This window comes from Semicossyphus pulcher, unplaced genomic scaffold (genome assembly GCF_022749685.1).
Source record: "Semicossyphus pulcher isolate SPU_LCO1_2020_fin unplaced genomic scaffold, fSemPul1.0.p SCAF_24, whole genome shotgun sequence".
NCBI classification, from domain to species: Eukaryota; Metazoa; Chordata; class Actinopteri; order Labriformes; family Labridae; genus Semicossyphus; species Semicossyphus pulcher.
In genome coordinates, this window is record NW_027211698.1 from 8098509 (window position 1) to 8125951 (window position 27443).

Here is a 27443-nt window from a genome sequence, read left to right on the forward strand (position 1 = left end):
AAAAAGCCTCTAAACTCATAAACTCCGTGTCTTTGGGGAGGAATCCATCCATCTTCCGGACACCAAATTGAATTGATCTCAGGGGCCCCCACCTCGCCTTTCTCAATAGGGGCCATCTGCGCGCGCTTCCCCGCTTTGAATAAACGTGAAAAAGTGACAGCACGTGCTGCTGCTGCTCGTCTTCAAACGACGCGCGTGCCTACGAGGGTGCCTCGCGCTCCCATTCAGCTGTGTAATCTGATTTCACCGCTTTCACTGCTGATTGATTTACACACCCTAGCATGGCGGTCTTTTGTTAACCTGTAAAATCTATATTGATTAAAAACTGTTTTAATTAATCGCTCCTTGAAGCTAAACTTAACTTTAAACCGAGTAAAAAATAAGGACAAATTCCAAAAAACAACCAAACAAGCAGTTGGCACGTGACCAAAACAATCGGCTAGATCGAAGTCAAAGAATATTTGTTTTAACTCACTTGAAGCCGAAAACACGTAAACGTTTACAAAAAAATCATCTGCCTGCCAGGTGGAGGACCTTTGATGTTAATATTGAAGATTTTAGGACATGTAATGGCGGCAAAGTGCCACAAGGTGTCGCACTTATCTTAAACTAGGATGAAAGCTGCTGATAGAGACATTCTGAAAGAAAATAAGCAGCTAAAAAGAAGTTTGTCGATATCTACTAAACATATTTTGTTATTATCTTTGAATAAAGAGGGTATACATAGTTATTGATATATAATAATTAAATAAACATCATCTTCCATCCCCCATCTTTGACACAGCATTGGTGTTTATTCGTCTCTCCGTGGGGATCAAAGGGGTCGTGTCCCAGTCATGACCTCCATTGTTCTTCTGGAGGGGGATGAGATATATCTAAGGGTGTGTGGAGTGTGTGTATGTGTGTAAGGATGCAGTTCAAAGGAGGACAAGATATTGATTCATATACAGCCGTGTAATTGCTGGAGGCATCTGTTGCCTTGTGGTCACAAATTTGACGTCTGTTTGGAGTCTGGATGAAGTGTTATGAGACCGTCTTTGTGTTGACACAATGGAGGATGAATGACGGTAAAGTAAGATAAATGTGAAATCAATTGGTGAGGATATATATATCTTTGGTGCTTTTGAGTAACCTTTATTTAACCTTATTACACAGCTGTGTTAAATACTTGATTCTGATTGGTTAATTACGGCATTCCGAGGTCTGTTATTCCTCAATAACAGACCGTTGCTGAAAACTACAAATCAAAAGACGGCACATGGTGAATGGAAAAGAAAATGTCAACAGACTCTGACAGTGAAGAGACAGAAAAACTCAATCAGGTGCTGCGCTGATTCCTGCGGCCTTGTTCACCATGTCTGACTTCACCATCGGTGGATATGTCTCCATTTAATGTGAGTAAAATCAGCTCGATTAGACTTAAGAAGACTGTGGACGCAGCTCTAACGGTGACTGTAACAGTCTACTTTTAAATATAAACCAAAATATAATAATTTTAAAATGAATAAAAAATTTTTATTTCATAAGTAAATCGCTGTGTAATAAGAAGGATAATGTATAATGTTCTGAATATCATCTCGCCCTGCGGCCTCATTCCAAGAACCGAATCACAGCCGTGCTGATATTCAGTACAACAGCACGACCTTGAGTGTGATATTGCTTTTATACAACAGTTACACATGCGGCAAATAGTAGTAAAAAGTAATAATCATCAACAGATTATTTTTTGCTCCATTAACTCAACTAGTTCCACAACTTAACTGACACTAGACTATTGTTGCCGAGCAACCCAAACATCCTCCTGCACTCTGTATCTACAGGTTACCACAGATCAGCTGCTTTTTTATCATGTACATTTAAGTTTTAATTTATTATGCAACCAGTAAAATAAAAGTCTGCAGTGTGATTCAGAGGTACCAGCTTGATCAATGTAGACATACACACTCTGCTGTGATGTTAAATAGCAGTATTCAGAACACCTGGCTGAGGCGGAGTGATATACAAAGTGAAAAGTCCCAGTGATGTTGTTCTCTATATCAGCACTCATGCAATGCCTCTTGTCCAATCAGACTACTTGGTCGGAACTAACTGTTGTATAATTCCGCTATAACAACCTGCTCACTGTACATGATCCCTTACAAATATACTGCTTAAGGTCAAAGGTCACAAAGACATTATCCATTTTTTAAAATGTAGTCCTTTGAGTTATCTAGCTTTAAAGAAAATAATCATTAAACACTGTCATTTTAATTGATAGCTGTCAGCCAATCAGGGTCCAGCATCTGGACTGCTCTTGTTGTTGGAACTTTATCTTCACATTTGAATTATTAGTTGCTAACTTTATTTGTATTGTGAGCCACTAAAGTAACAATTTAGTTGAGTATTGTGGGAAGTTTGCTGATTTACTTTCTTGCTAAGAAATGTGTGCGATCCAGTCTTATGCTAAGCTAAGCTAAGCTAACCTTGTGCTGGAGGTAGTGTTACAGAAACCTTATAGATTGGTATTTCTTTTCTTATGTAACTTTGCCACAATAGTGGATAAACATATCTCTCAAAATATTGAAGTAGTCCTTTAATATGAAGCACTGATGACGTATCTTTAGAGTCTTTTTCTGCGTTTTTATTGGCATATATTTTTGACCCCTTGAAATTATTCAGTATTTCATGAGAAGATAAAAGAAAAAAGAAAAGAATTGTGGTGAAAAATAAGTTTCCCATAGAGCATACTCCCATCCTGTTTGTTGTATTTTGACCCCTTGGGGGCAAACCACTCCTGTGCATACATTGTGTGCCTTAAAAGAACTACATTCCCATCAGCCACAGTTTATTAAAAACTTTCCCCAGAAGGAAAAATATTGCAACTATTACATTAATTTTCCTCAGGAGACACCTGGCCTATAAAGCACTCCCTTTTTCATGTCACTGGAAATACCATTGCCCTGAAGCTCTTCCTGGTATGTTTAAAGTGAGTTATAGCACTTTAATCAGCAGGGGAGGGTCAGTGTCAAATATCAAACATTTCTTACTTAAAAGTCACTTTTTTTTAAAGACGACAAGTTATGTGGCGGAAAAGTGGAATATTGTTTACATTCCCTTTTAAGAGGCTGCTTCCAGGCCTCACTGACTCCATTGTGTTTCTTTCACTGACTGTGTCCTGGCCTGATAGCTATCACTCTGCTGTTTTGTGTTGTCGCTTTGAGTGACTGAGTGTTTATATTGCTGACAAGTGTTTGTCTTATTCTGCTTCATGTGCTGTGACAGAAACATTGCGTCTGTATCGGTGGAAGAGGGAGAACCTGCTTTGGCTCTTGTCTAAATTTTTTTTTAAAAAGGAACGTTTTTTGTAAAGTTTAGTTAAACAAAACAATACGATAAAACCATTTTTTTTTTTGTTTAGTGCAATTTAACTTCTCTTCACCAGATTCAATTGAGATATTCTGCTGCTACAAAAACCCATAATGGTGCCTGTCTACCGGAGATGCATTCAAGGCCTACTTGGAGACAAAACACAAGATGTTCCGGTTTGATTCCATGCCATCAAACATCATATTGATCACTGTCAATTTGTGGCTGCTGATGTGTGACATCCATGTAATGCAAATCTAAGACTTGTTGAGGCAACAGCGACTGTGTGAGATCCTGCCTGTGCCGGCCGCGTGAAGGCCATCTGCTTGTTTGGAGCAACATCACTGATCAGACAAATGGCTTCTAATGTTTGAGACAATTGTTCATTATCAAAAGTATTGGCTGTGAATGACAGCAACAGTACTTCAGTCCAGAGGCTGACACGCAAGAATCTGGACATGATTGATGGACTTTATTATTATGAATATTTGGAGACCGGGGATAGTAGTAACACTTTTTGTTTCAGCATCTGTAACTCAGTGGTTGTTTGAACTTCTGTTACACAAACACAGGTCCATGGTTACAACCTACCCCACTACTGGGGTGAATTGTAACACTAGCTGGGGAAAGATGTAACAATGACAGGAAGTTTGCTGACATAAGATCCAGACTATCCAATTTATGCAAGAACTTTATTGAAGAATAAAGAATAAACAATTTTGAAAAAAGTTCAAAGTTAAAGTGACAGAAAACACTTAATTCTGCTCAAAATTTATGCCACAGAACAATTGCTGTGTGTTTGTGTGAGTGTGAGTATATTTGATTATTCTTAGTCACCCTAAGGAGATGGTTGTAACATTTTTAATGGACTGTTACATCTATCCCAACCCCAAGCAACCATCACAGTGCTAACAGTTTTAGCATGTGGGTTTGAAGTTAGCATGAATACTATTCATAAAATTTAACTAGAGAAACTGCTACTTTGGGTTATGTAAGTTAACCCATTGTATCTACAATACAATGAACTCTAGGTAAAAAAATTATCTTGATAAAATGTTTTACTTTCTTACCAGTTTTTTGGTCGTAAAACCCACAATGTTGCTCACAGAGACACACCATTTCTCCTGTCGGAATTGGGAGTGTATAATATTGATGACATCACCGCAGCTCTTTTCTGATTGGTCAAACTGACAGTGTTACAACACTCCCCAGTCTCCCCTAATATATGCATATTGAGACGACTGAATGAACACCTCATCTTGGGGAACATTAAGTACACAATATCATAAAAGTAATAAAAGTACTGCTTTTTATATATACTTTATTAATTCCCCCTTCTTATTCTGATATTCCAGAGTGATGCATGTGAAGAGTTTGACACTAGAAGGCTTTTTAACATGTTTCTCTGTGCTTAGTTTACAGTAAATGTGAGTTTAAGATGTAAAGTGTCAGGTAACTTTGTAATATCATAAGAAGTTTTGAAACTATTATAAAACTAGGTCAAGTATCTTGGTATGCTATATGCTATATTTGCTAGCTCTATTTGTTTTGCGTCTGTTTTCAGATACATTTTCTGACTAAAATCAAATAGCTTAATGATAAAAGCCCTAAACTACTTCTCATTAAAACCACCTCCTTGTCCACACTTTGAAAACCACTTGAACCAGTACATAAAACTACTCTATATGCCACAGGTTCACTTCTACTTTTTGTTTGTAATATTGGCAGAAGCAAACCGGGGGTCCTCCAGTGTTGACGACACCCCCCTAGCGCCATTGCTGCGTACTGCACCCCATTAACTGACAAGCACTGCCCCCTGTGAAATTCCTGACTGCCAGGGTGATTCCTACGGTTACCAAGGGCTGCTTCCTACTGTAGCCAACCTACCGTATGCTCTGAGGGAAACTATTTTATAACCTCTGGATAAATGATCAACTACGCGGAATGATATCTCCACCGATAAAGGGTGAGTTATGTGTTAATATGCAGGAGATACTGTCGGTCATATATATTCTGCAGATGTTAGTGTGCGGGCTCAGCAGTGTGTGAAGCTGACAGGCTGTAATGTCCTGTCCTGGTTCGTTAAGCTTACAAAAATGTACGTTTCCGTGTCTACCTATTTTATACGCAGAGCACAGAACAAATCCTGTTGTTCAGTGTTAGGGTTAATGTGTGTTTTTAAGGCAAGACTTGGGAACACGCCCTTGCTGTTTTGCCTACCTGTATGAAAGGGAATGCTTTCAACTTCATTTGAATGCCCTCAAACTGCGGGCAGACCACCGCAAAAACCCTCACAGGGGAAGTTAATCGTAATTTTAAATTTTTCGCGACGGTTTCGAGTTCATTGCGTTGTCGGTTTTGTTTTAAAAGACCTTCAATGAGGGCTTTCTCAAGCAGAAACTCACAGAGCCACTGTGAGAAAAGTCAACTATGTTTCATACGGTTGACTTGATCCGCATTACCCCGGCTGGTGCACCGCCGCTCAGCTGTAAACTGTAACCTGCGGCGGCAGGGTTCACGCGGATGGATATCTTGTAGCACTAACATTCAGTTAGTCTGGAAAACATACGAAACAGCCGTTTGAAACCAATATGGTGCGCTTTGGTTTTTCAAGTAGTCGCACACATATGCTGCTGAGGTGAGGGAGAGCCAGAGGGGGGACTTCCGAGGCCACGGTGAAACCAGGGAGTTTCCTGCCTCTAGCTCCGCCAGCCTGTCGGGTCACAGGTAGGGGCTGGGTGGGTAAACCTGCCCTGGAGCTCCTCCAGACAGGAGTCACCACTGGAAAAGTGAGACGTTGCCTTTATTTCTCTTAAATTAGCCTACTTTTCTCTTTGCTCATATTCTTAAGAAGGAATTTAATTTAGCTTTTTTTTGGTTGACAATCTTAACAAAAGTCCAGCTTATGTGTGGAATGTACTAAAATGTATCATAAGCTTGTTACCGCTGTGTAATTGGTCAAACTGCTAAGCAGGTGCTTCTGTAGCACGTGCGTAGACTGGTGACGTCAAATTATTAACGGTTAACTAATGTGAAGTGTATCCAGTTATAATGTTTTTTGAGAAAAACTTTATTTAAATGATTCTACTCAACGAAATTAAATTCAGTTTTTTATTGTGTTGGTTAACGTTGGGCTAATGATTAATTTCCTTAATTATTTATCTGCTTATTGTCTTTGCCTTTAATCATTTGCTATACAAACAAAATGTCAGAAAATTTATGCAAGGCAAACAGCAAAGGTTTCTCTAAACATAGTTTAAGTGACAATTCTGTTATACCCCTTTCCCACATAAATTAGCACGTTGACGCAGGTTTTTCAGACCCGGGAAGACTTGCTAATGAATGCTGATTGTCTCTTTTCCCATTGCCAGTGGAGTATACTCCTTTCTGTCTCTTTTCTGCTGTGTCACCGTCTGACATCACAAACGCTCCGGAAACAGAAGAAGTTCTCTCACCTCGCTGTCTTGCCAGTGTTGCTCCATCTTGCACGAAACGATGTTCACCGTTGGATGTTGTTCTTCTGCATTGAGGTGACAGCAGCTGGAACTTTTGTGTTCCCATCATTGACGATCAGAGCCGAGGCGATAATTACCCGGATATACTGCAGAGTCATTTGACCCGAGAATGCAGATTGTAACCTTTCCCACTAAGCAAAAAAGCTGGGTGTTTGCAGGTTTTTTGACCAGTGGGAAAGGTGCTTTATTTACACTAATATCCCCCATGAAGCGCTGATATATTACAAAAGTATTCATACGTGATTTAGCCATGCTTACAGTACTTCACTATATCTCTACTCTATGTAGCTGTCTGCGCAAAAGCTGCATGGTAACATTTGCTGATATTGTCAGAGCCCAGACCAACATTAATTGGTGACAACAACTGCTACTTCCTCTCCATAAATTATGCAAGGCCCTTGTTATGGTGAAATCCTGAATGTTCTGGAAGTGATTAACATTGGAGGGTTGTGTTGCTATCAAATTGCACACAGATTCTTCTTTACTTTCAGTTCCAAAGAAGTGGTTCTGGTTTTGGAGACAGCAGCAGAGGGAATACTTATGTCATAATGTCATCTATCAAGTGCTATCACAACTTGTATGTTAATAGTAGTTAAGTCATTGTTGGATTTTCTTGTATATAGAAATGTCAAGGCGACAGGTGTTTTGCCGAATTCTGAACTGTAGTCTGGCTCTCCTTATTAGTAGGCAGTAGCTGGGACGCAGCTCATGGGTGCAATTCAGGTACTTTTAAAACCTCTGCGCTCAATTTCTGCACCTGCAACTGAAAACCACACTCCGTCTTTGAGTCACAACTTAGTCACATCTAAACACACAGACATGATGCACATATTAGGCCTGACTAAAACTTAATTACGATATCATTATCTCCAGGAAAACACCCACAAATCAGCTTAGAAGTCAGAGAAAAAAAGAGCTCCGTCTGGCTGCAGAACCTGCCTTAGAATGATGACACTTTAAGGTTTCTTCTGTGTTAGAGCCATGCAGTAATAGTTATCAGTACATCCATGGATACATTACTAGGAGCAGATGTTAAAAGGTAATTCGGCACACTTTTAATGATTTTATTCTCTCCTAGACTTACTTAATTGCCATACTTACCTGTTAGGTATTTGCCTCAGTGTGCTCGTGACTAACAAACAGATAAAAACACTTCAGCTCGTGCAGACATCAACAGCTGGTTTATTGACTGCTCAGACGCAGCTCATTGTTGTTGCTTAGTAACTGCAGCACCGAAAGGCAACAGGTAAAGGCTATATGTGAATGAGGCATCGAGTCAGTGTCAGTCAGACAAACCTCTTAGTCACAGCAAACAGAAACTGATAATGCTTTGTTTTAGGCGCCTTAAAATGAGAATAATTGACCAGCTTTTCAAATGCGATTCCTGCTGCCTAACTCGTATCTTTCAGGAGGGTTTAAATCCGGCGACACTCAGGAATGTTGATTGAATTCCGCAGAATTAATGGCCCCTCATTCGCTCAGTCATCGGCAGCACCGCGGCCAGCATGTGACCCGGAGCCAGACTGCCACAGCCACTTGTTTTCATGCTCCCTCGGCACGTCTCATGACGGAGCTAGCTTCTCTCGAGCTAACGTGAAGTCATTACTTTGTTGTCTCTTATTAAGGTGAGAGGAGTGATGATAGAGGCAGATAACTTAAAGGCGCATAAATTGAACAGATTACGTCAAAAGTCTGTTTAAATCTCTCTGCCTTGTTAATTACGTGCTAATCCCTAATTATGCATGTAAACCCATCATCTCATGTTGGAGAGCTTTCCCACTGAGTAAACACAGGTCATATGCACCATTAGCTCTAAATACAGATGAGCTTTTAATAGCATCTTTGCTCAAAACTGGCCGTACTCCAAGACCACGTGTCGTCTGCAAATTCAGCCCTGATGATTTCAATCAGGAAGACTCGTCTGTTGTTCTGCCTTCATTCAGCTTTTCAAAGTAGCACGCAGCAACTGGAGTTGGAATGGTGCCGGAATCAAAGACGTTTTGTGTATTTCAGGATTAATCACTGCAGATTGTGAATGAGCTGCGGCGGGCTTTTCACGCCGACGCCGCATGAAAGAATCACATGAATGGCGTGCGTGAAAGGAGGTTCTGAATGGAAGCATAACGGATCATCTGATCTGCTTCATTAGATGCTCAATTTGCCGCTTTACACAAGGAATTTAGAAGTTCTCCTTCTGCTCCTAGACTCCTACTCGTACAGTAAGTGTGTCTGCAGCAGGTTCAGTGACTGTGCGGCTGCAGCAGGTTCAGAGAATACGTGTTCCTCTGTTTGTTGTTAAGCTTTAAAAGTTCATCAATGTGTTACAGGGTCAGTAAGTCCGGTAGCTTCTGAGTCAGCTATGTGCTTCCAGGGAGTTCCCCTTACTTAACTGCTTGGAAAAGGTCAGTGTCGTAAATTACTCTTAATCAGCCGGAGCTGCAGCTGGGTGAGTTTCAAACTAAGACGCAGTTTCTGAATTACCTCAAGACTTGTTTGGCAAACCTGAACTGCAATTCTTTATTACTTATCAGTCATTAATGAGACTTATATGTCTGTAGGAAGCTAATATCTGCCTGGATGATTTATTGGTTGAGCTCTCGTTACAGTAAAATCTGGAATATAATTCGCACCGGAATTGAAGACGCAGTCTGTTTTTGGGGGTCTCCCAGAAGGAAAAAGGTTTTCTATAGTTATTTATTAATAAAAATGTGTATACAAGTTATTTCAACAGATTCAAACCACACAAATTATAGCCTACCATGTGTTGTCGCAATCCCGCTAGCAACCGGTACGGTAGTTGAGCTCAGCCAGCTAGATTATATCGCTGACTTCTGGGTAAAAGATCAAGGTCAAAACAGGTCGCATGCTTATTTCACAGAAGAAAACGTGCAAGGCCTCGCGCCTTTAAGGGCCTCGCACAGGGTCACACTTCAAAAGTAGCACAATTCTGCTGGAAAACCTCAGACCTGGCAACCCAGGCTTCACATCCTGCATTTTTTTTTTACTATATATAATATTTTCAAGACTGTTGTTGACCCAACATGATTCTGAAATGAAATTCCGTGTCGTAATAACACTTTAAAACACATCATACTATAATAGAAAATACTGTGAAGCAGACTCGCAGCACAGAGAGGGGAGAGCTGCTGCGCAGGCGCTCAGAGGGAGGGAGGGAGGGAGAGAGGGGGCGTGAAGTGATCACATGATATGAAACTTTGTTTGATCATGAAACCTGAAGCTCCTCCACAGCTCTGTGTTTAACAGTTAAAGCACACAGCATACGGACATATGACCGCCTTTTGAGACGTAATGGTGCGTGAACATACGGACAGATCACGACGTTATTGAACACGAGAAACACACACAGATCTGTGTCACATCAGCTCCTCTCCTCACGTCTGTCTCCTTCCCGCGCAGCATTATAAACTGCGTGTGGATCACCTCCAACTCATCTCATCCACTGCATGTGGAGATTTGATGCTTTATAAAGGTTGTTCATAGAAATATGGAGAGATCGCGACCCTATGAAGTCAGGGGCAGAGACACAGACTGTCCTCACTGCACTGCATCATCACAGCATCTCTCCCTCTCGTCGGTTAAAAGCTTAGATCTCCTTGGTGAATAAATACAGACACGATCTGTCTGTATATCCGTGCGTGTGACGCATGCATATCAATGAGCAGGGCTTCGCGCCTGCCCGGCGACGGCTCTATTTTAACTCACAGTACCACAAATTTTTCCCATTCAGGTATGTGCCTTTGATTGAGATGCTGGAAAGAATTGGTTCAAGACAGACAACGATCAAGACAGGAGGGAACAAAGTCTCTGGTGCCGACAGGCAGTGCACAGGCTGTTTTTAAATGTTTTTATTCTTTGTTTGCACATGTGTGAAAGAACCTCGAACTACATTTAAAAGCTGATTCATTCATTATCTGATTAGTCGACTAATCGTTTTATTAATCAATGACTAGTCGACTGTCAAAATAGTCATTAGTTACAGCCCTAATCATAATGGAGATTTATTCCTGTACCAGATAGATAGATAGATACTTCATTGATCCTGAGGGAAATTTAGGCATCCAGTAGCTTACAAGACTTATGACATCACACATCTGTCACCCCTTAAGCCCGTAAGAAAATAATAAAATTAAAGACAAAATAAAAATAAAATTACAGCTATAAACTGCAAAACTGAGTAGTGGCTGTATGGAGGTGGTGCAATGTAAACAGTCAGTGCAAAAACAGTACGGTGCACATGTGCATAAAGATTTATAATCATTAATACGTGAGCGTTAAAGTGTCACAATGCTTTAAGTCCTGGTGTAAATTCACTTTTCAGTGTGTTCGTTAAAAAACTCCACTAAAGCCTTAAAACAGACGGAGCTGCTGGGGAGGCTGCCGGCGCTGGAAACGAGGTGCAATATTACAGCACAACACACCTGTGTTTGTTCCTGTTGGATATTATATGTGACATAACAATCCATTTTGGAATCCAGCTAACTCATAATGCTGCTCATAATCTGTTTTATGACACCAGACACTGAACCCCAAATTGCTCTTAAATGCACCGCCGTGACTGTGTTATGCGGTTGCATATGAATAAGCTTAGATGGCAGGTTGGCACCTTGTATGGCAGCGACCACCGTCAGTGTGTTTAAAAGGGGTGCATGTGCCAGAAGGTTACTTCAACTTGATCAGATGTCTAATTATCCTGATGATGACCTTTTATATAAGTGTGAACATAAACCACACCAGAACTAAAATGCAACAATACATCACATGGCAGTCGATTATTTATGTAATCTGTATTACCAAACATGTGATGCAGTGTGGTTTGCATTATGCTGGTTTTAGTTTAAAAGCTCCATTCGGAACATATGATCACTGCAGTGATGAATCAATGGCGGCTTGTAATGTAATATTTAATTGAAGAAAAGGCAGGATGGGATCTGTAACTTTTGCACATGCAGCACTTCTGCAGGAATATTTGCACCCAAACCACAAAAACGTTGTGAACAGGACATACCGTGCATTCTTGTGAGCGAACTACAGCATGTTTTATTCACCATGCAAATGAGAATAATGATGTTTGGTGGTGTCAGAGTGTCGGGATTTGTGTTTTCACCCGAGCTGCTGTTAATCAGATCTCACCCAGCGCTGACGCCGATGCTTTTATTAGTTGTGATGTGTAAGTTGCAGCAGAGCAGCACAGATTTGTTTACAGCGGCTGACAGCAGATGTCTCGTGGCTCCGGTGTAACTCTGCTGCAGATAAAAGTCTTGTCTTAGGCTGTTTACGCTAGGTTGTTTGTTTGCATTCCCAGTGTCAGCTGCTGGGTATTTACTCTGTTGTTGTCTTGAGCCTGCGCTCAGGTCGCTACACCTGTTAGCATTTTCTTGTATGGTTTATTGTGCAGAAGAAAGTTAGATTTAAAAGTGTCCTTGTGAGACTTCTTCCTCCTCTCTCGCTTGTCGCTGCCAGTGTTTGCCAGCACAAACAGACAAGCCGGCAGCTCAGCGGGGGTCTTGGATTACTGTGAAGAATCTGCCTGGGCTACCCGCCTCCCCCTCCCCTCCAGAGCGGAGGGGATTCCTGTTACAGCTCCGGACTCATTCGGCAAACTTGAAGTGGTTCCGCTTACCCATTTACTCTGGCACGGCAACGACAGAAACCACATGTGAGAACACCCGCAGATGGGGTTTCACTTCGATATAGACCTCAGAGCCCTCGCTGCGGTGGTGTTGAGCGTGTGCGGGGACTCTGCTGCTCAGCGGGAAGGATCTGAAACAAACTGAGAGGGATGCTCTGAGGCTATGAATCCTGCATTTTGCGAGGAAGTAGGAAATAATCGATCAGCTTGTAACCTAGCTGCCGTCTGCACTCTGACTGAACCAGGACCATGCACTCTTTTAACCCTATTAATCCCTCAATTACCCACGTGCCCTTGCTTCTAAGAGGATTAAAACAGGTGGTGGAAATGTCTCTGTGATTGTGTCCAGCTTGCTTGGTCATTATTCAACCGGTAGATTCCTGCAGTAGAACATTAGCTGGGCCTGGCTGCTTCTATCCTGTTATCTAGAGCTGTGTATCGGCAGTAATCTGATGATATGATTCCTAACACTATATACGATTTAATATTGTAATATATTGCGAAACTGCATTTATATTTTGGTGTTATTTCAAGAAAACTGTCCTGATCTAAAGAACACACCATCATCTGCGAAACATCGAAGTTAAAAAAGTGACAGATCGTGTGTGACTACAAATCGTTAACAGTTGTTCTGTACATCCAGTAACATCCAACATTATTGTACAGCACCTCCAGGAAGTTGCAAAGTCGCAACTGTGCAAATCCAACAAATTGCTGCACACTTTTTGCCACCAAGCAATTTTGGCAAGTTAGCCAATTTTTTCCCGTGCAGGTACGTCAGAATGCGTGTAGGGTTGGGCATCAATAGGAATTTCTCAATTCGATTTGATTCCGATTCACAAGGTCCCGATTAAATTCGATTTCCGATCCGATTCAATATCGATTCGGTTAGTGGAATTTTAGTAACAATATCAATGCACCTCTAACTTCAAATTGGGCTTCAAATTGCGCGAGATTTGGCCACGAGATCTCACAGCGCGAAGAACCAAACCACTATTTTTCGCCCTAAATATTCAGTTTTGAAAACAGTAGTTAGAATCCCGATCCACACTCCATACCAGTTGGTGGCAGTAATGCAACATATTGTTGTTTGCCAACTGCTATAAAACAGCAGAAGAAGAAGAAGATATGGGAAAAGGCAACTACATGCCGAAAATACACTCGCGACCAAAGCCGACGCTAACAGAGAGTAACATAAACATCAGTGCAAAACTAACTTACATATTCATGGACGCACACACGATAATGTCTCCGTAGTAGGTGCAGTAAACAAGTCCGGACATGTCTCCCTCACTGCCGTGTTTCGGGGGGATGCGGTAAGTCGTGCTGTGTTCAGGAGCGCTCAGAAACGTGAGTGATCAGACACATTTTTACACATATTTTTAAAGATCGATCTCGGGGTAATTCAAATGAGAATTGATTCGAATCGGAAAAATTGATTGTTTTAAACCCAGCCCTAGTGTAGTGTGCCGTTCTAAAACCCCTCTCCCACCATAATTTGCATGTTGCCGCGGGTTTTTCAGACCTGGGAAGACCCGCTTATAAATGCCGATTGTCTCTTTTCCAATTGCCAGACGAGTGTACTCCTTTCTGTCTCTTTTCTGCTGCCTCACGATGTGTTATGTGTTACCCAGAGAAAAAGTATCTCAACTTGCTCTGCAACTTTAATAACATTTTAATAAACTCATGATCACAAAATTCTAAGAAAAGCCAGCTTCACCCGAAGTGCTGGGCAGGATCCGTTCTGCAGCTGGCAGTGAGACTTGGGAGAACCAGTTGAGGGAGGATTTGTCACCATGTGAGGATGATTCAGACGTTTAAAAACGATTTGCAGAACGAGCAAATATGCAGTTGCGCAACCTTCAAAGCATTTCAGGAGTCTGTGACAATCACACGAGCATGCCTGCACACATATACACACATACAGTCCCTCACAGATGTGCCGACGCTACACTCCTCCTCAGAACTGGGTCATACAAGTTGTTTGGTGCCACCACAGTGTATTTTTGGACTTAGTGATTTGTGTTTCCCTCTAAGTGGCAGATAAGAGTCGCAGTGACTCTTTTTCCTGGAGTTGTGAATGCAGAAAAGCGGGGCCGTCTTGTGAGGGAGACTGCTGGGTAACTTTCTCACCACCTTTAAGGCGACTGGAGTCATAAATCAGCCGTAAATCTTTGTGTTTGTGCTCCGAGCCTGGCCTGAGAGTTTCAGTGAAGGTTTCGATCAGGGGGCGGACTGCAGGCTGCGTCAGGACAAAGTGCTGGTATGAAAGCAGAGGGTTTGAAGCACTCTGAAAGGACTCCCCCTCTTTAGTTGAGAAGACACAAGTTGACTTGAATTTTTTAGGTAAATTTTTTGCTATTTTTTGCTTGCTTTTTATCGATACTATTCTCCATTATTTGGTGAGAAAAATCAAGACATAATGTGCCTCTGAAAGGGGGGTTATAACTGGGTTTAAAAGGTGTGGTCATCTCCATGAACATTAACAGTTAATGTTGTAACAGTAACAATCATAAGCAATACAAAAATAGTTTTATGGTTGTCATGGCAACTCAAAATTTACACTTAGGCGAGCTATCAGTTACAAGCGTAGCCTAAACCAACTGGACTCCACTGTAGTGAGGTAAATCTTTTACAGTAACCATGGCGACTGTGTCACTTTCTCTCGTGTAGCGATGGAGAACGGGTTCAACTTGGACGTCTGACTTCCGCTCACGTTACCCACTGCAGATGAAGCTTGGGCTGCTGCGTGACTGACTCTGTCTATTGGAACAGAACTTAGAAGTGCTAATAACCTAAGCTAGGTAACAACAGCGGCTAAATAACTAGAACCGTGCGTTTTATCTGCTTTTTTAGTTTGGCTAATTGCATCTGCAGCGTTGCTATCGGAGCCCCTGGGACTCAGAGGCTGCACTGAGGATGTACTAGCAGTAACGCTAGCAACGGCGTTAGCATTAGCCGCTTTGCTAAAGCAGTCAAATACGATGCACTGCTTTAGATAAATGCTGAACTGTTTGGTGAGGTTGCTGGTGTTACCGCCTTTGGACGCGCGTCATTGTCTGACGACGACTATTTCGTCATGATAAGGGGTCTGACGCCAGCTATGTTAGGATGAAACGACTTTAATAAAACGACATTAAATAAGACGCAATGTCAACGTTGACGTCACGTGTGTCTACCTGCAGCATGAGAGAGTTAGAAGCCAAAATGTCCGTGGTGTGGAAGTTTTTCAAGTGTCCGAAATAGATAGCAAAACTGCTATTTGCAATGACTGCTCAGCTTCGGTGATGCAAGGAGGAGCCAAGGCAAAGTCTTTCAACACTACAAACTTGATTAACCATCTCAAGACCCGTCACCCCGACCGTTGTAACAAATGTGATAAGAGTATCACCATTATACTGTACGCTAATTCCAATACAGAAGAGAGTTGATGATATCTGCAATTAGGTGTGTGGGAAAAAAATATAGGTATCGGTAATCGGCTAAATGAGTTGTAAAATATCGGCATATCGGATATCGGCAAAAAATCCAATATCGTGCATCCCTAACTAAAATCCTTGTGGTTTAATACTTCAGTAAAAATGGTGATGTGTGACTTCAAACACTAAGAAAGTAGTTTGTTGTGGCGCTGAACCAAAACGGTTTGAGGGAGTCCTCTGTTTAATATCAGCTCAGATTTATTACCAGCTATTTCAGTCCTCCACAGTTCTCCATAGGGCCGCTGGCTGTTTAATGCCAAGCGTAGGCGTGCTGCCTCAGAGTGCACGTTCACAGCGAGGTGAGCGTCTGAGCAGAAACGTGATTTTAGGGCATTTTGAGTTAAGTTTTAACTACCTGTGTGTTTCACACTCCAGTTATTTCATCTTACCCAGAGCTGTGTGAGACGAATGTGTGTGTGTGTTACAAAGTGTGTAAACAGAAAGCCTCAAGCAACCAATGAGTCACTTTTTTTAATCTCCCTCCTGTTGTGCAGGTACTCATGTCTGTTTCTGTGAGCCAAATTTATCTCATTCAAACACATCTGTGCTTCCTCGCTCGCTCACTCAATCAAGTGCACTAAATAAGCTTCCTTTGATCGTCCACCTTTTAAACTGTATTTAGTCTCTACCGAGAACTATTCACTGCTTCTGCTTCTGCACATTCACGGTGACTCTCAGGGGGAAAGAATGCAGCCTGATTTCTCTGGAAATGACGTAATGTAGGTCCAATCAGGGAATGCTATTCCTCTGATACACATTGATGCAATCACAGCATCATTAAGCGATTTGGTTTAAAGCATCCATCCAGCTGGAGGAACTTTAACTGTTGCGTTTAAGATGAAGTATGCGGCCGCAGACGCTCGCTTTGTTTGTCATGAATGTTGATGGTTGGTGTTGACATTAGCAGGGGGTGTCACTGCATAGGAATGCTGCAAAAAGGGGATATAAATAATAATTATCTGTTAAACATTGCGCTTTACAGCTGAGGGTGTCATCTCCAGTGGGGGGTCAGCTAGAAATTGAGAGACTGTCGAGACAGTGACAACAAATGACATTTATGATATACAGTATATTCCTTGTCATGCTGCTAATGCTATCCCCCTTTTACCAGGTGTTTTCAGGCTGCCACTGTCTTAAAGGGCCAGTGCGCAGATTTTCAACCTCAGTCCTATCATGCTATTATGATGAGCTAATGTCAATATGGTAGAAAGAAAATGCAAAGTGGCTCTGTGCCTTTGGAGGACGCTATCCGCTTCTCCAACGGGCCCTGGAAAACCTCCGCCAGATGACACGTCTGAGTATTTCACTCCAGCGTCTTTCGCTGGGCCGTTCCTTTCAGAGGGTGGGGCGCAATGCACACTGGGTGTTGTAGGAATGTAGAACAGGCGAAACCACCAGCTGTTTGTACGACTTTCTCCACAGCTATGGCGCCAATTTCAAATATTATGGCTTCTATCGATTACAGAGAACACCAGCTTTGACTGGCTTCTTCCAGGGGCGAACTGCTCCTTTAAGCTTGATGCACTTCTCTCCTTAACCTGTGTGTTTTTGTTTGAGATGTAGAAATAAGTCATGCTGCTGCTGTTTTAATTGCCACAGACTTTGACAAACTTTCTCAAGGTCGGACGCTGTACAACAAAACCAAAACGACACGCCTCTGATTGTTGTCACTTTTGCTTTTATCTGAAAATACAGTGTTATGTTTGGCTCCTGGGGTCACGTGGTAGTGTTTGTGTAGACGTCACGTTAATGAGAATGTGTCATCATTGTCCAAGCCACAAACAGTTAATTCTCTTCATCCTGTGAGCACTGCAGCTGTGACAGTTTGTTTAAGGAGCATAAGTAAACCTGCAGGTGAAACAAGGACGCATTGTTTGGAGCACTTCTGTAAATTTGTCACAAACTTCCCGACACTCGCTCCCGAACGTGGCAACACCTCCGTCTCACTGAACTCCTCCTGTGAAAACAGCAGCTCTTATCTTCGCCACTCTCGCGGCTCGTCGCCTCACAGCTCGTCAGTGTCGCTGCGTGTCAGAGACGCGAAGCCGCCTCTGAACAACAGTTGTCAGCCGTGTGGGAATCGCAGCAAATAGCTGCTTCACGGCCGCTCTGGTTGCTTTTATCTGCAGTGTAACCTCCTGAGAGCTGCTTATAACACAGTGTCGCAGCAGGTTGGAAGCTAAAATATACAAATTGTCATGCAGCTGCTGATAATCGCAGGTTTTTGCAGCAGGAGTGCTAACAAATGATAAATAAAAGATGTGATGAAAAAGACTTAATAAACAGTCCAATGTGGGCAGCTTTCCCACACTTCTGATTTTTACATTTCCCGTCTGCCTCTCCTCTCCAGGTTGATGTTTCCTCGCCGGGCGCCCCCAGGGTCGCTTTCAAGCCTGACTGCCGACAGCTCGCCGCCTCTGTCAGCCTCCTGAGCGAACCAATCGAGCGCCTCGGGCTCGACAACGCCGCGCACCGCGTCTGCCAGCGGTCCAGCCGAGCACCGCGTGCCTGGTCGGGACTGCAACAACATGGATACAGAATCCACCTACTCCGGGTATTCCTACTACTCGGGACGCTCCAGGGGGTCTCACAGGCATGGGTAAGACTACATTATACTGTCTGCTTTCACCTGAAGGGAACTGCTGATAAAGTCTCTGACTAGGTGACGGTATTTCAGAGCCCTAGAGAGAGAGAGTTGCGACATCGCAATGGCAGAGCATATTGGACCTCCACTGACGCGACTCTCTGTCTACATGGCTCTGGATACTTTGTGCGGGGAGTAGGCGGGGCTGCTCCTCCACTCGTCCACACTCCTTGTAAAACATTGCCCACAGAAGTGCACATTGACCTGATGCAGTCAGCCGAGTCTTGTTGATTGACTAGTAGTCATCGATTATAAAAACGATGGATGATGCATTGCACAATTACTCAATGGCTCTTGTTTAGCTATCAGCGTTGGAGCATGTGCAAACTCATAATAAAGATGAATAAATTACATGTGAGTTGTCCATTTAAAAATAGTCTTTTGCCGCTGATTCGGCTCCGACTGACACAAGAAATGAATAAAAGGAGGAAGAAAGAGAGATGAGAAGGAGAAGTGTTCAAGGTGAGAGACTGAAAATGTAGAAGAGAAAAAGAGAAAAGACTTTAAAAGAGAGATGAGTCAAGGTTCCTTCTATACCACAACGGTGATATATTAGTTTTAAAAGCCTTTACAACTCCATCTATAGACAGCGGAGAAGCTAATTATGGGCGAGTCTGCATCATCCACAAGTCCAACGTGCCTGTGCACAGCATAAAAAATGACGGTGGCGACTACAATTCTTTGTTGACTGATTTTGACGTTGATTTTTGTCAAGTCGTCGTTGCACCCCGTTGCACATTTTTTGACAGTTTGCTTCATAAAACATAACAGTGATTCTATTGTTGCCTAGTTTCTTGACATTCAGTCAGTGAGAGTTAGACAGAAGACCAATAACAGAATAGTAAAGAAAAGCCTAGATATTCCCACCCAACCAGATTCCCTGTGTATCTCTAACTAATGCTTGTGTGGACTGTAATACAAGAGGTCGATTGTCTTCACATTTCAAGCTGCAAGGTTCTTAACATTTTTCAATTTCCTCACCACCACTTCTTACGTTCTTATCCTGTGAAATAGTTTTTGCCACTCTTTTGGTGGTGGCTGGAGATACTTCAAAACCCATAAGCCTCGAGCCCGTTGCCATGGACTTAAGACAGTCAGTGGCATGAATGTGCACCAATGTTTCTGCGTCATAATCGCTGAATTCATCCAAAATTTGAATCCAAAATCATTTGATTTCTGGTTGAATTAGCGCATGTCATGCTTTGTTATTGGAAATGTCATGCCACTATTTCATATGTGAATATATGTTGTAGCACTTCCTCTCATACGTAAAGCAAACTTTTTTTGCTCACTTAAACCCAGTACTTCCTCAGCCTTCCTTTTCCCATACACATTGTCCTCCCTGATCCCCCTCTCTCGTGTATCTCTGTCCCGGCGTGTGTGGAGTCCACAGCTCGTGTAGTCGCATTAGTCTGTCAGCAGTGAAATAGCCGTGGCTGACAGGCCTCAGGAAGGCAGCAGGAGACAGGTGCTGGAGAGGCCCGGCTGACTGATGGCTCAGCGGATACGATGAGAGCCTGAGAGGAGGGAAACTGGAGAGGAGGCTCCTCTTCCACAACAGCCCCTCCCTTGTCACAGACAGCCCCCTTACTGCGTGATCGCCATATATCTCCAGTGCTGCGCCCACTCTCGCTACCACCTGTTGCTGTTCCAGGGACTCTGCAGCCACTCATTCCCCTTCACACGTCTTGTCTTTATCTCCCTCTTTCATACCCTCATTTTTGCTCCCATGTGTCCATCATGATATGAATGCAGCAGCTGCCCCGTTTCTCCTTCCTTCTTGACCTCCTCCACCCTCTTTAATGGATTCCTGGCTGCTCTCTGAGGACGGGAAGGCGCAGGCGTATCACTCGTTCCCCTCTCGCTCGCTGGCATTCCCCCGGGGCAGGAATGTGCCCTTGTAGCTCAAAGTTACGCCGAGCAAAAGTGGTCTCACTTCACTTGGAATCAAAGCGAGGGGGGGGAGGTTGGTGGTTTGGAAATTGGCGGCGGCGGTGGTGGAGGCGAGAGTTCCTATCCCTTGCTTCTGCGCTGTTTCCGAAGCCTTTAAAGTGAGTGACACCAAATTGGAAGGGAACATATGTGCATCCCCGCCAAGTGCCTTTTCCGCTCCTTTGCTCCTCCATGACTGTGCCAAAGCTGCCGGCTGGCCTCTAATTTGATATTCTAACAACAACAAAAAAAAAAAATAGTTGCCTTTGAGATCGCTTGCCATCACCGTCTGAAGGTAATCTTTTTACACGGAGGCACTTCTGGATCACGGGTGTCTAATTACACTGATGCTGGGAGCAGATGCAGAGTTTTCACTACTTGTGTGCACGAACCAATACAGATAATCACACAGTAACATCATCATGCTGTTGTGTTTTGGTCTTAAACACAATTAGTCACATTAGAACAGAGGAATGGGCTTGGCTTCGGTTTTGATTCACAGACGGAGCGGGCTTTTGGAGTTGTTTCCTCCAGTAGCTGGCTTTTTGTCCTCAACTGGTGTCCAAGTGACTTCCACAGAAATATCCCCCCGACTCTTCGGTGATGGCCGCTCTGTCTGCAGACTTTACTTCCTTCCAAAAGCTGTGACAAAACCTGCCGATGACACCGATAACTTTATTTGAAATGCTTTTTGTACCCTACCGACTTCAGTTGTGCAAAGGTAACAGACCTAAAAGTGTGATCACTACAATTCTGGGTGCAAACTGCAAGGGAAGGGTTTTAAATAACAAGAGGCTGCCAAGCTTTATGAGTGTGTTTTTCTGTATGTTCTTTAGTAGGGGTGGGAATCAGAGGGTAACTCGCGATACGATATGCGATGCTATGCCATTTTACGATGCGAAACGATACGTGATACGATACACGATACTAGGGGTGCACCGATACCACTTGTTTTCCGACCAAGTACAAGTACTTACATTTGGGTGCTTGCCGATACCGAGTACCGATATGAGTACTTAATATCATTACAGTTCTCATAATGACTTTAAAAGCATGTTTCATCTTCATCAGATGTTCCTCACTCTCTGACTGTAACAAAGTAAATCGACTGAATGATACAACTGACATTTTGACTCTCAACTTTGTTTTACTTATCAAACATGACACTGCCACACATTTTACTTTCGTGTAACCTATAACACATTCAGTGGATTTCAGTATAACACAACATACCACATATAGTGTAAAAAGGATCACGTGATGAGCACTGCCATTTCTAAGCGCTCATCACGAACGTAAAGTGGTATCGGGTGCAGTTGTATTGGCGTAGTTGTACGAGTACTTAAGCTCCGATGCTGCCCATTACCCGATACCGGTATCGGTGCATCCCTGCGCGTAACGATACACATTACGATACGCGATATGATACACGATATGATACACGACAGATACGCGATACGATACATGATACGATACGTGATATGATATGTGATATGATACGCGATACAATACACGATGCGATACACGATACGATACACGACAGATACGCGATACGATACACGATACAATACACAATACGATACGTGATACGATACAATACACGATACGATACGTGGCCCGCGATAATGATATATCACGATACAGGGATTCTCCAATAATTGATATACCGTGAGGAGTCATGAGGTGGTGACGCGGTGAGTCGAAATCGCAGGGAAATCTGTTTCGAGCTCCGTATATTTGTAAATTAAAATATCAATGTTTGGCACCAGCCTTCCAATAATTGTATTGCACAAGTCAAGACGACGATATTGCTGTGTCGATATTTTTCTTACCCCTATTCTTTGGTGAATTCACACTGCATGTTGTAAATGGTTCCTCCTGCTTGGTAAATCAGAAGACTTTGGTTTTCAATTCAGACAGTAAATTATGATTTTCTACCAGCAAAAGTGATATATGATATGATGTCAATATTTTGCCATAATTGTGTACAAGCATCACACTCATACCAGACCCCTTTTAAGAATGGGAAGTTGGTATTAAGCCACTTTACTCTCTCAAAATCCCCCCAAAGCCAGGCGTCTTCACTCAGTCAATTTTCAGCGTTAAATGATTGTAAATTTCCAATATCTCATATTAGCAGCTGCTCATGTGGAAAATTGCTTCTTTTGATTGGTACAACTCCAATTATCAGGCAGCATACGGCGTTCACACAGGACTGAGTCATTTAAAGTAATTCATTCACAGTTCTAAAACCATTTGGATACTTGATACTTCTTTTAAAGGAGACGTTATATGTTGATTTCAAAGTGGACCATTCAAATGTTTTTATTATTACTGGCTTAATTAGTCTGAATACTGTGGCATCAATCATGGATCCCTAACAAGGGCGAGTGTTAAACTATGGCGGCTAAAGAAAGACCGACTATGAGGACTGATGGTTAAAGGTCAAAGGTAGGAAGTAAATCTTTGGTCTGCTGAGACTCGCCAGTCCCTCTTTTGGGACCAACTGGAGTGGAAATGGTTTGAAAACCCGTTCCCCCAAGCTTTATCTGACGTTGGAATGAGTGGGTTCTCTGTAACTTTACAAAGCCGACAGTCCAACATTCCCAGCCACTTCACGCAGCGATCGGCTGGTTGTGCGGAGGTGAGAAAGCATCCAGCGTTTGGGACCTCTTTAACTCGCCGTACAACTATTTCTCTCAGTATTTGTGAGCAACCTAACCCAACAATATCAATGTCTTAAAAGAAGTCCGAGGCAAGTCTTTGCTTTGCCTCTAGTGTGGCTGTTTGGAACATCTATAAGGACAATGTCCCGAAATTGTCCCGGCATGAAGTTGGGGTGACCCAATGATTACATTGTTCACGTTGAGCAAGTTTTGCCTCTCTGCTGCTCGCCTCAGTGGCCCATAAATTGTTTTCTACTATCGCATGGTATTGCGGAAACGTGCTATTAACCCAGAAAAGTCACCATTACAGAAGACTCCACTTCCTTCTGCGCTCTACCCTGGCGCCATCCCTCACCTAAACCAATCGGAGTCGGAATCAGGTCTTGAACAACCAGACCGTGGGTTTGAAATATCCAAACTGAGTGTGTGGTTGGTCAGTTCTTATTTGGCTTCATGGTTCTACCCATTTGGCCGAGGCTGAGTCGTCCACCGGTGCCTCCGTTCCGACACAAAGCTTTGTGTCACACAGGTGTGTGAGGCGCCAAACAGAGAGCAAATTGGTCCACAGACAGCTTGGCCTGCCATGCTCGTTGGCTCTACTTCTTCAATAACCATCCTGCCGTCGCTTTCTCTGTGAGGTGGAGAATGCGATCACGGCCACGCTCATCCTCAGGTGTTAGAGGGAAACGGTGCGACCACAGCTTAATTGGCAGGACGGTGCCCCGGGCTCGCCAGGCGTCTATGCCCTCACAGATCCTCCTCCCCTCCCTCCTCCTCATCCTCCAAAAAGCCATCCCCGTTTCAGGGATCCATGCTGGAAGTCAAATTCCATTAATCAAATCATAGCGCAGCACGCTGTTGGAATAGCAACGAGTCGTCTGCATGCTAATGAGGCAGGAAGAGGATGTGGGAAAGGAGGGGGAAGGTGTGTGTGTGTGTGTGTGTTGGTGCGAGGTTTCCACACGGTGCAATCACCCCAGAAGCTCGCTAAAGGGGGAATGAGAAAAGCGGGCTGGGGGAGGGGAGGGGCTGCAGACAGAGGCCAATCTGTTCAAAACACTCCCTGGCTGCCCACAGGTCTGCTCGCCCCTGTGTTTCCTGTCTGTGTGCAACTACAATTCCACATTGCATGCTTTATGCTCACATTTGTGCCGTTTTTGATGTGTAACTTGCATCATCTTTTGCACCTTTTTTCTTTTACATTTGTAGTCTCGCCAACATCGTGAGAACCAGGCAAACCTTTGCTTTGAGTATGATATGTAATGTTCTGTGTCTAGGTGAAGCTGCACAATCTTTTGATCTTCTCATCACCTGACGTAGTGTGTGTTCCTCAAGAACTACAGGGTCGGCCTTCGGTCTCCATCCAGTGACGGAATTGCGCCTCAAATAGTGAAAATGGCTCCCCAAAATATGAGCGCATATTAGGGGGTGAGCACAGATTAGCTGACTGAATATTGGCCATAGTATGAGGCCAAAGACATGCAGTGGTCAAGGCCGAGGCTGTCGCTATTCATACACAATGCATCCTGGTACGTGTAGGCACTACCAGCACAGCTCCACAAGCTGGAGAACTTGGCATTCTCGGTTAATATAGCATGTACTGAGGAATTAAGTGTTTCAACTCACTATATTTACCATCAGCACTCATTGGACTTACACTTGACAGACGTGACAGATTGACAGACTGGTTGGTGCAGCTTCAGCAATAATGCGGGCATTGTACCGGACCGTCTTGGTGCAGAGGGAGCTGAACCTGAAGGCAAAGCTTTCGATTTACCAGTCGATCTCGTTCCAACCCTCACCTATGATCATGAGCTTTGGGTAGTGACAAAAAGAATGGGATCATTACCAAAGGTCTCTGCCGAAATGAGTTTCCTCAGAAGGGTGGGGCCATAGAGATGGGATAAGGAGGGACCTCGGGATAGAGCTGCTACTCCTTCGCATCAAGAGCCACTTTAGGTGGTTCTAGCATCGGATAAAGATGCTTCCTGGGCACCTCCCTTTGGAGGTTTTCTGGGAATGTCCAACTGGGAGGAGGTAGACCCAGAGCTTGCTGGAGAGATGATATATTCCGCCTGGCCTGGGAACGCCTAGGACTCTCCCAAGAGGAGCTGGAAAACGTTGCTGGGTTGAGGGACATCTGGGCTAACTTGCTTAGCCTGCTGCCACCGCGATCCAACCCCGGATAAGTGGAAGAAACTGAATGGAGACTTGAATAGCTGAGTTTATCAATAATCTACTTGAAATTACTTAAAATAAAAGGCCAAACAAAACATTGTTTTGTGTGACAACAGTAACACTATGTTATGCTAGCTGTTAGCTGGCTAATACACGATTAGAGCTTGGTTACTTGCTAGCTTCTGTAGTGCTAGCTTACGTTAATTAACCTAGTAAAAAATTCGCTAACCAGACTTGCTAACACTTGTAGCCCCAATTAAAGCAGATAAACACACTTTTTGAAATGTCCTTTACAGGTTTGCTCTTGTGTTCTTGTTTTTCAAAGGCTTAAAAAAACAAATGATAAGATCTCTCTTTGTCTGAGTCATTCCCCACAAACAGACCCTGTCTGTTCCTCGGGAATGTAGATATATTTTCCTTCTAACACAACCGTCTACTACTCTCCTCTCCTCTGTACGTTAGCCTTTACCTTTCCCTTACTTCTCCCCTGAGCTGCTTGTTATTCCGCTCATGACTTTGAAGTGGGATCACTGCTTTATGAGCCCTGCTGCTCCTCCCAGTCTCCTCTCTTACAGCTCTCCTCCCCAATTAATAACCGTAATCAGTGACAGCCTCTGAGCGGTGATCACTCCCGCTAGACTAACCGCCGCTACACTGATGATGATAACCATAATAATATTTAAGGGAACAATGACGGCTGTAATATATTTAAAGGCTTACATCAACCTCCTAATCTCCTGGATTTACCAGATAAGAATATGTCAGTCACTCTGTCAGTGAGAAGCTGTTGCCGCAGGCTACTAAAAATTAGCTTCTCTTACTGAGTGCACATTTGAAACTCAGCTGCTGTTGTGTGTTTCTGTAGGAAATTGCGTCCACATTCAAAAGGAAGTACAAGAATAAAGGCGGAAAGCAGACTGGTTAACACCCTTTAATCAAAACACTCTGGTCCAATGCAACTCTATTAGACTGCTGCATTTCCTCTGCTGTCAATCACACTGGTTCCTCCATTCCCCCTGCAGGCAGGATATCCTGTACATTATGGTTATGAATTGTTATTGTGTGAGAGAGGAGCGTTCAAGACTCACTGGAGTTTTGTGTTTTTCGTTAAAAGGTTTGCAAAAGGGGCACCAGAGGTTATTTGGATGTCAAATTTAATGCTAAACTTTCATTAACCGAACTTAGCATTAGTGAGTCTCTCCTGTGTCTGATTTATGGAAAAGTCTTAGGGTATTGCTCTGACACAGTTCAGCAAGTTCTTCACATTTGGTGTGAACTCAAAAAGACCAGTAGTAACCAGCTGGACTATAGCTGTTGTATAGCATTAACTGCATTATTAGAGAGGTAGTTAGCAATTAGCAGACAGGCTAAAGCTAATTAAAACACGCTAAAGATTCCCAATGAGAGTTGTGGGGACTAAGGCTGGAAGGGGATGATGTCATGATGATATTTGTTGAAACAAAGGTTCAGTCTCCTTTCGGGTTTTTCACACACCTTTGGAAGCATTACAACTTTTGTAGTTAGCATTGTTGCTAACAGATGGATCGCTTTGTGAGTATTTCTCTGTAATGTAGCCCTGTGCTAACACTAGGGATGAGTATTGAGAACCGATACTTACTCAATACTCTTCTTGATACCGATATTTATCAATACTAACTTTATATACTTACGTTTAACTTTGCTGTCTGACTGCTTTAGCGAAACGGCAAATGCTAACGCTGTTTTTAGCTAGCTTTGGTTATTAGCAGTTCTAAGTTATGTTCCAATAGGCGTCAATCAAGCAGCAGCCCCAGCTTCACCTGCAATGGGTAACATTAACAGAAGTCAGACACCCAAGTTAAACGTTAAGTTAGTATCGATAAATATCGGTAACGATACTGGTATCGATAAAATCCTAACTATACCCATCCCTAGCGAACACTGTCACTTATAACATTATTTTTCAGCCCTACACCATTTTCTTATGCGCCAAAATGATATAGCTACTTAGATAATTGAATTAATATCGTAAATGGGCGGAGGCTAGCTAACTAG

General features: G+C 43.1%; 1 protein-coding gene across 1 annotated transcript in view; it reads left to right on the forward strand.

Annotated features, from left to right (window-relative positions):
- Positions 1-5227: 5227 nt before the first annotated feature.
- LOC138603747 (vang-like protein 1) overlaps positions 5228-27443 on the forward strand; it is a 57986-nt gene continuing 35770 nt past the window's right edge. Inside the window, exons 1-2 of the mRNA XM_069675645.1 lie at positions 5228-5311; positions 18340-18588. Coding sequence (XP_069531746.1) covers positions 18518-18588 — 71 coding nt within the window. The 5' untranslated portion in view covers positions 5228-5311; positions 18340-18517. The remainder of the gene's footprint in view (positions 5312-18339; positions 18589-27443) is intronic.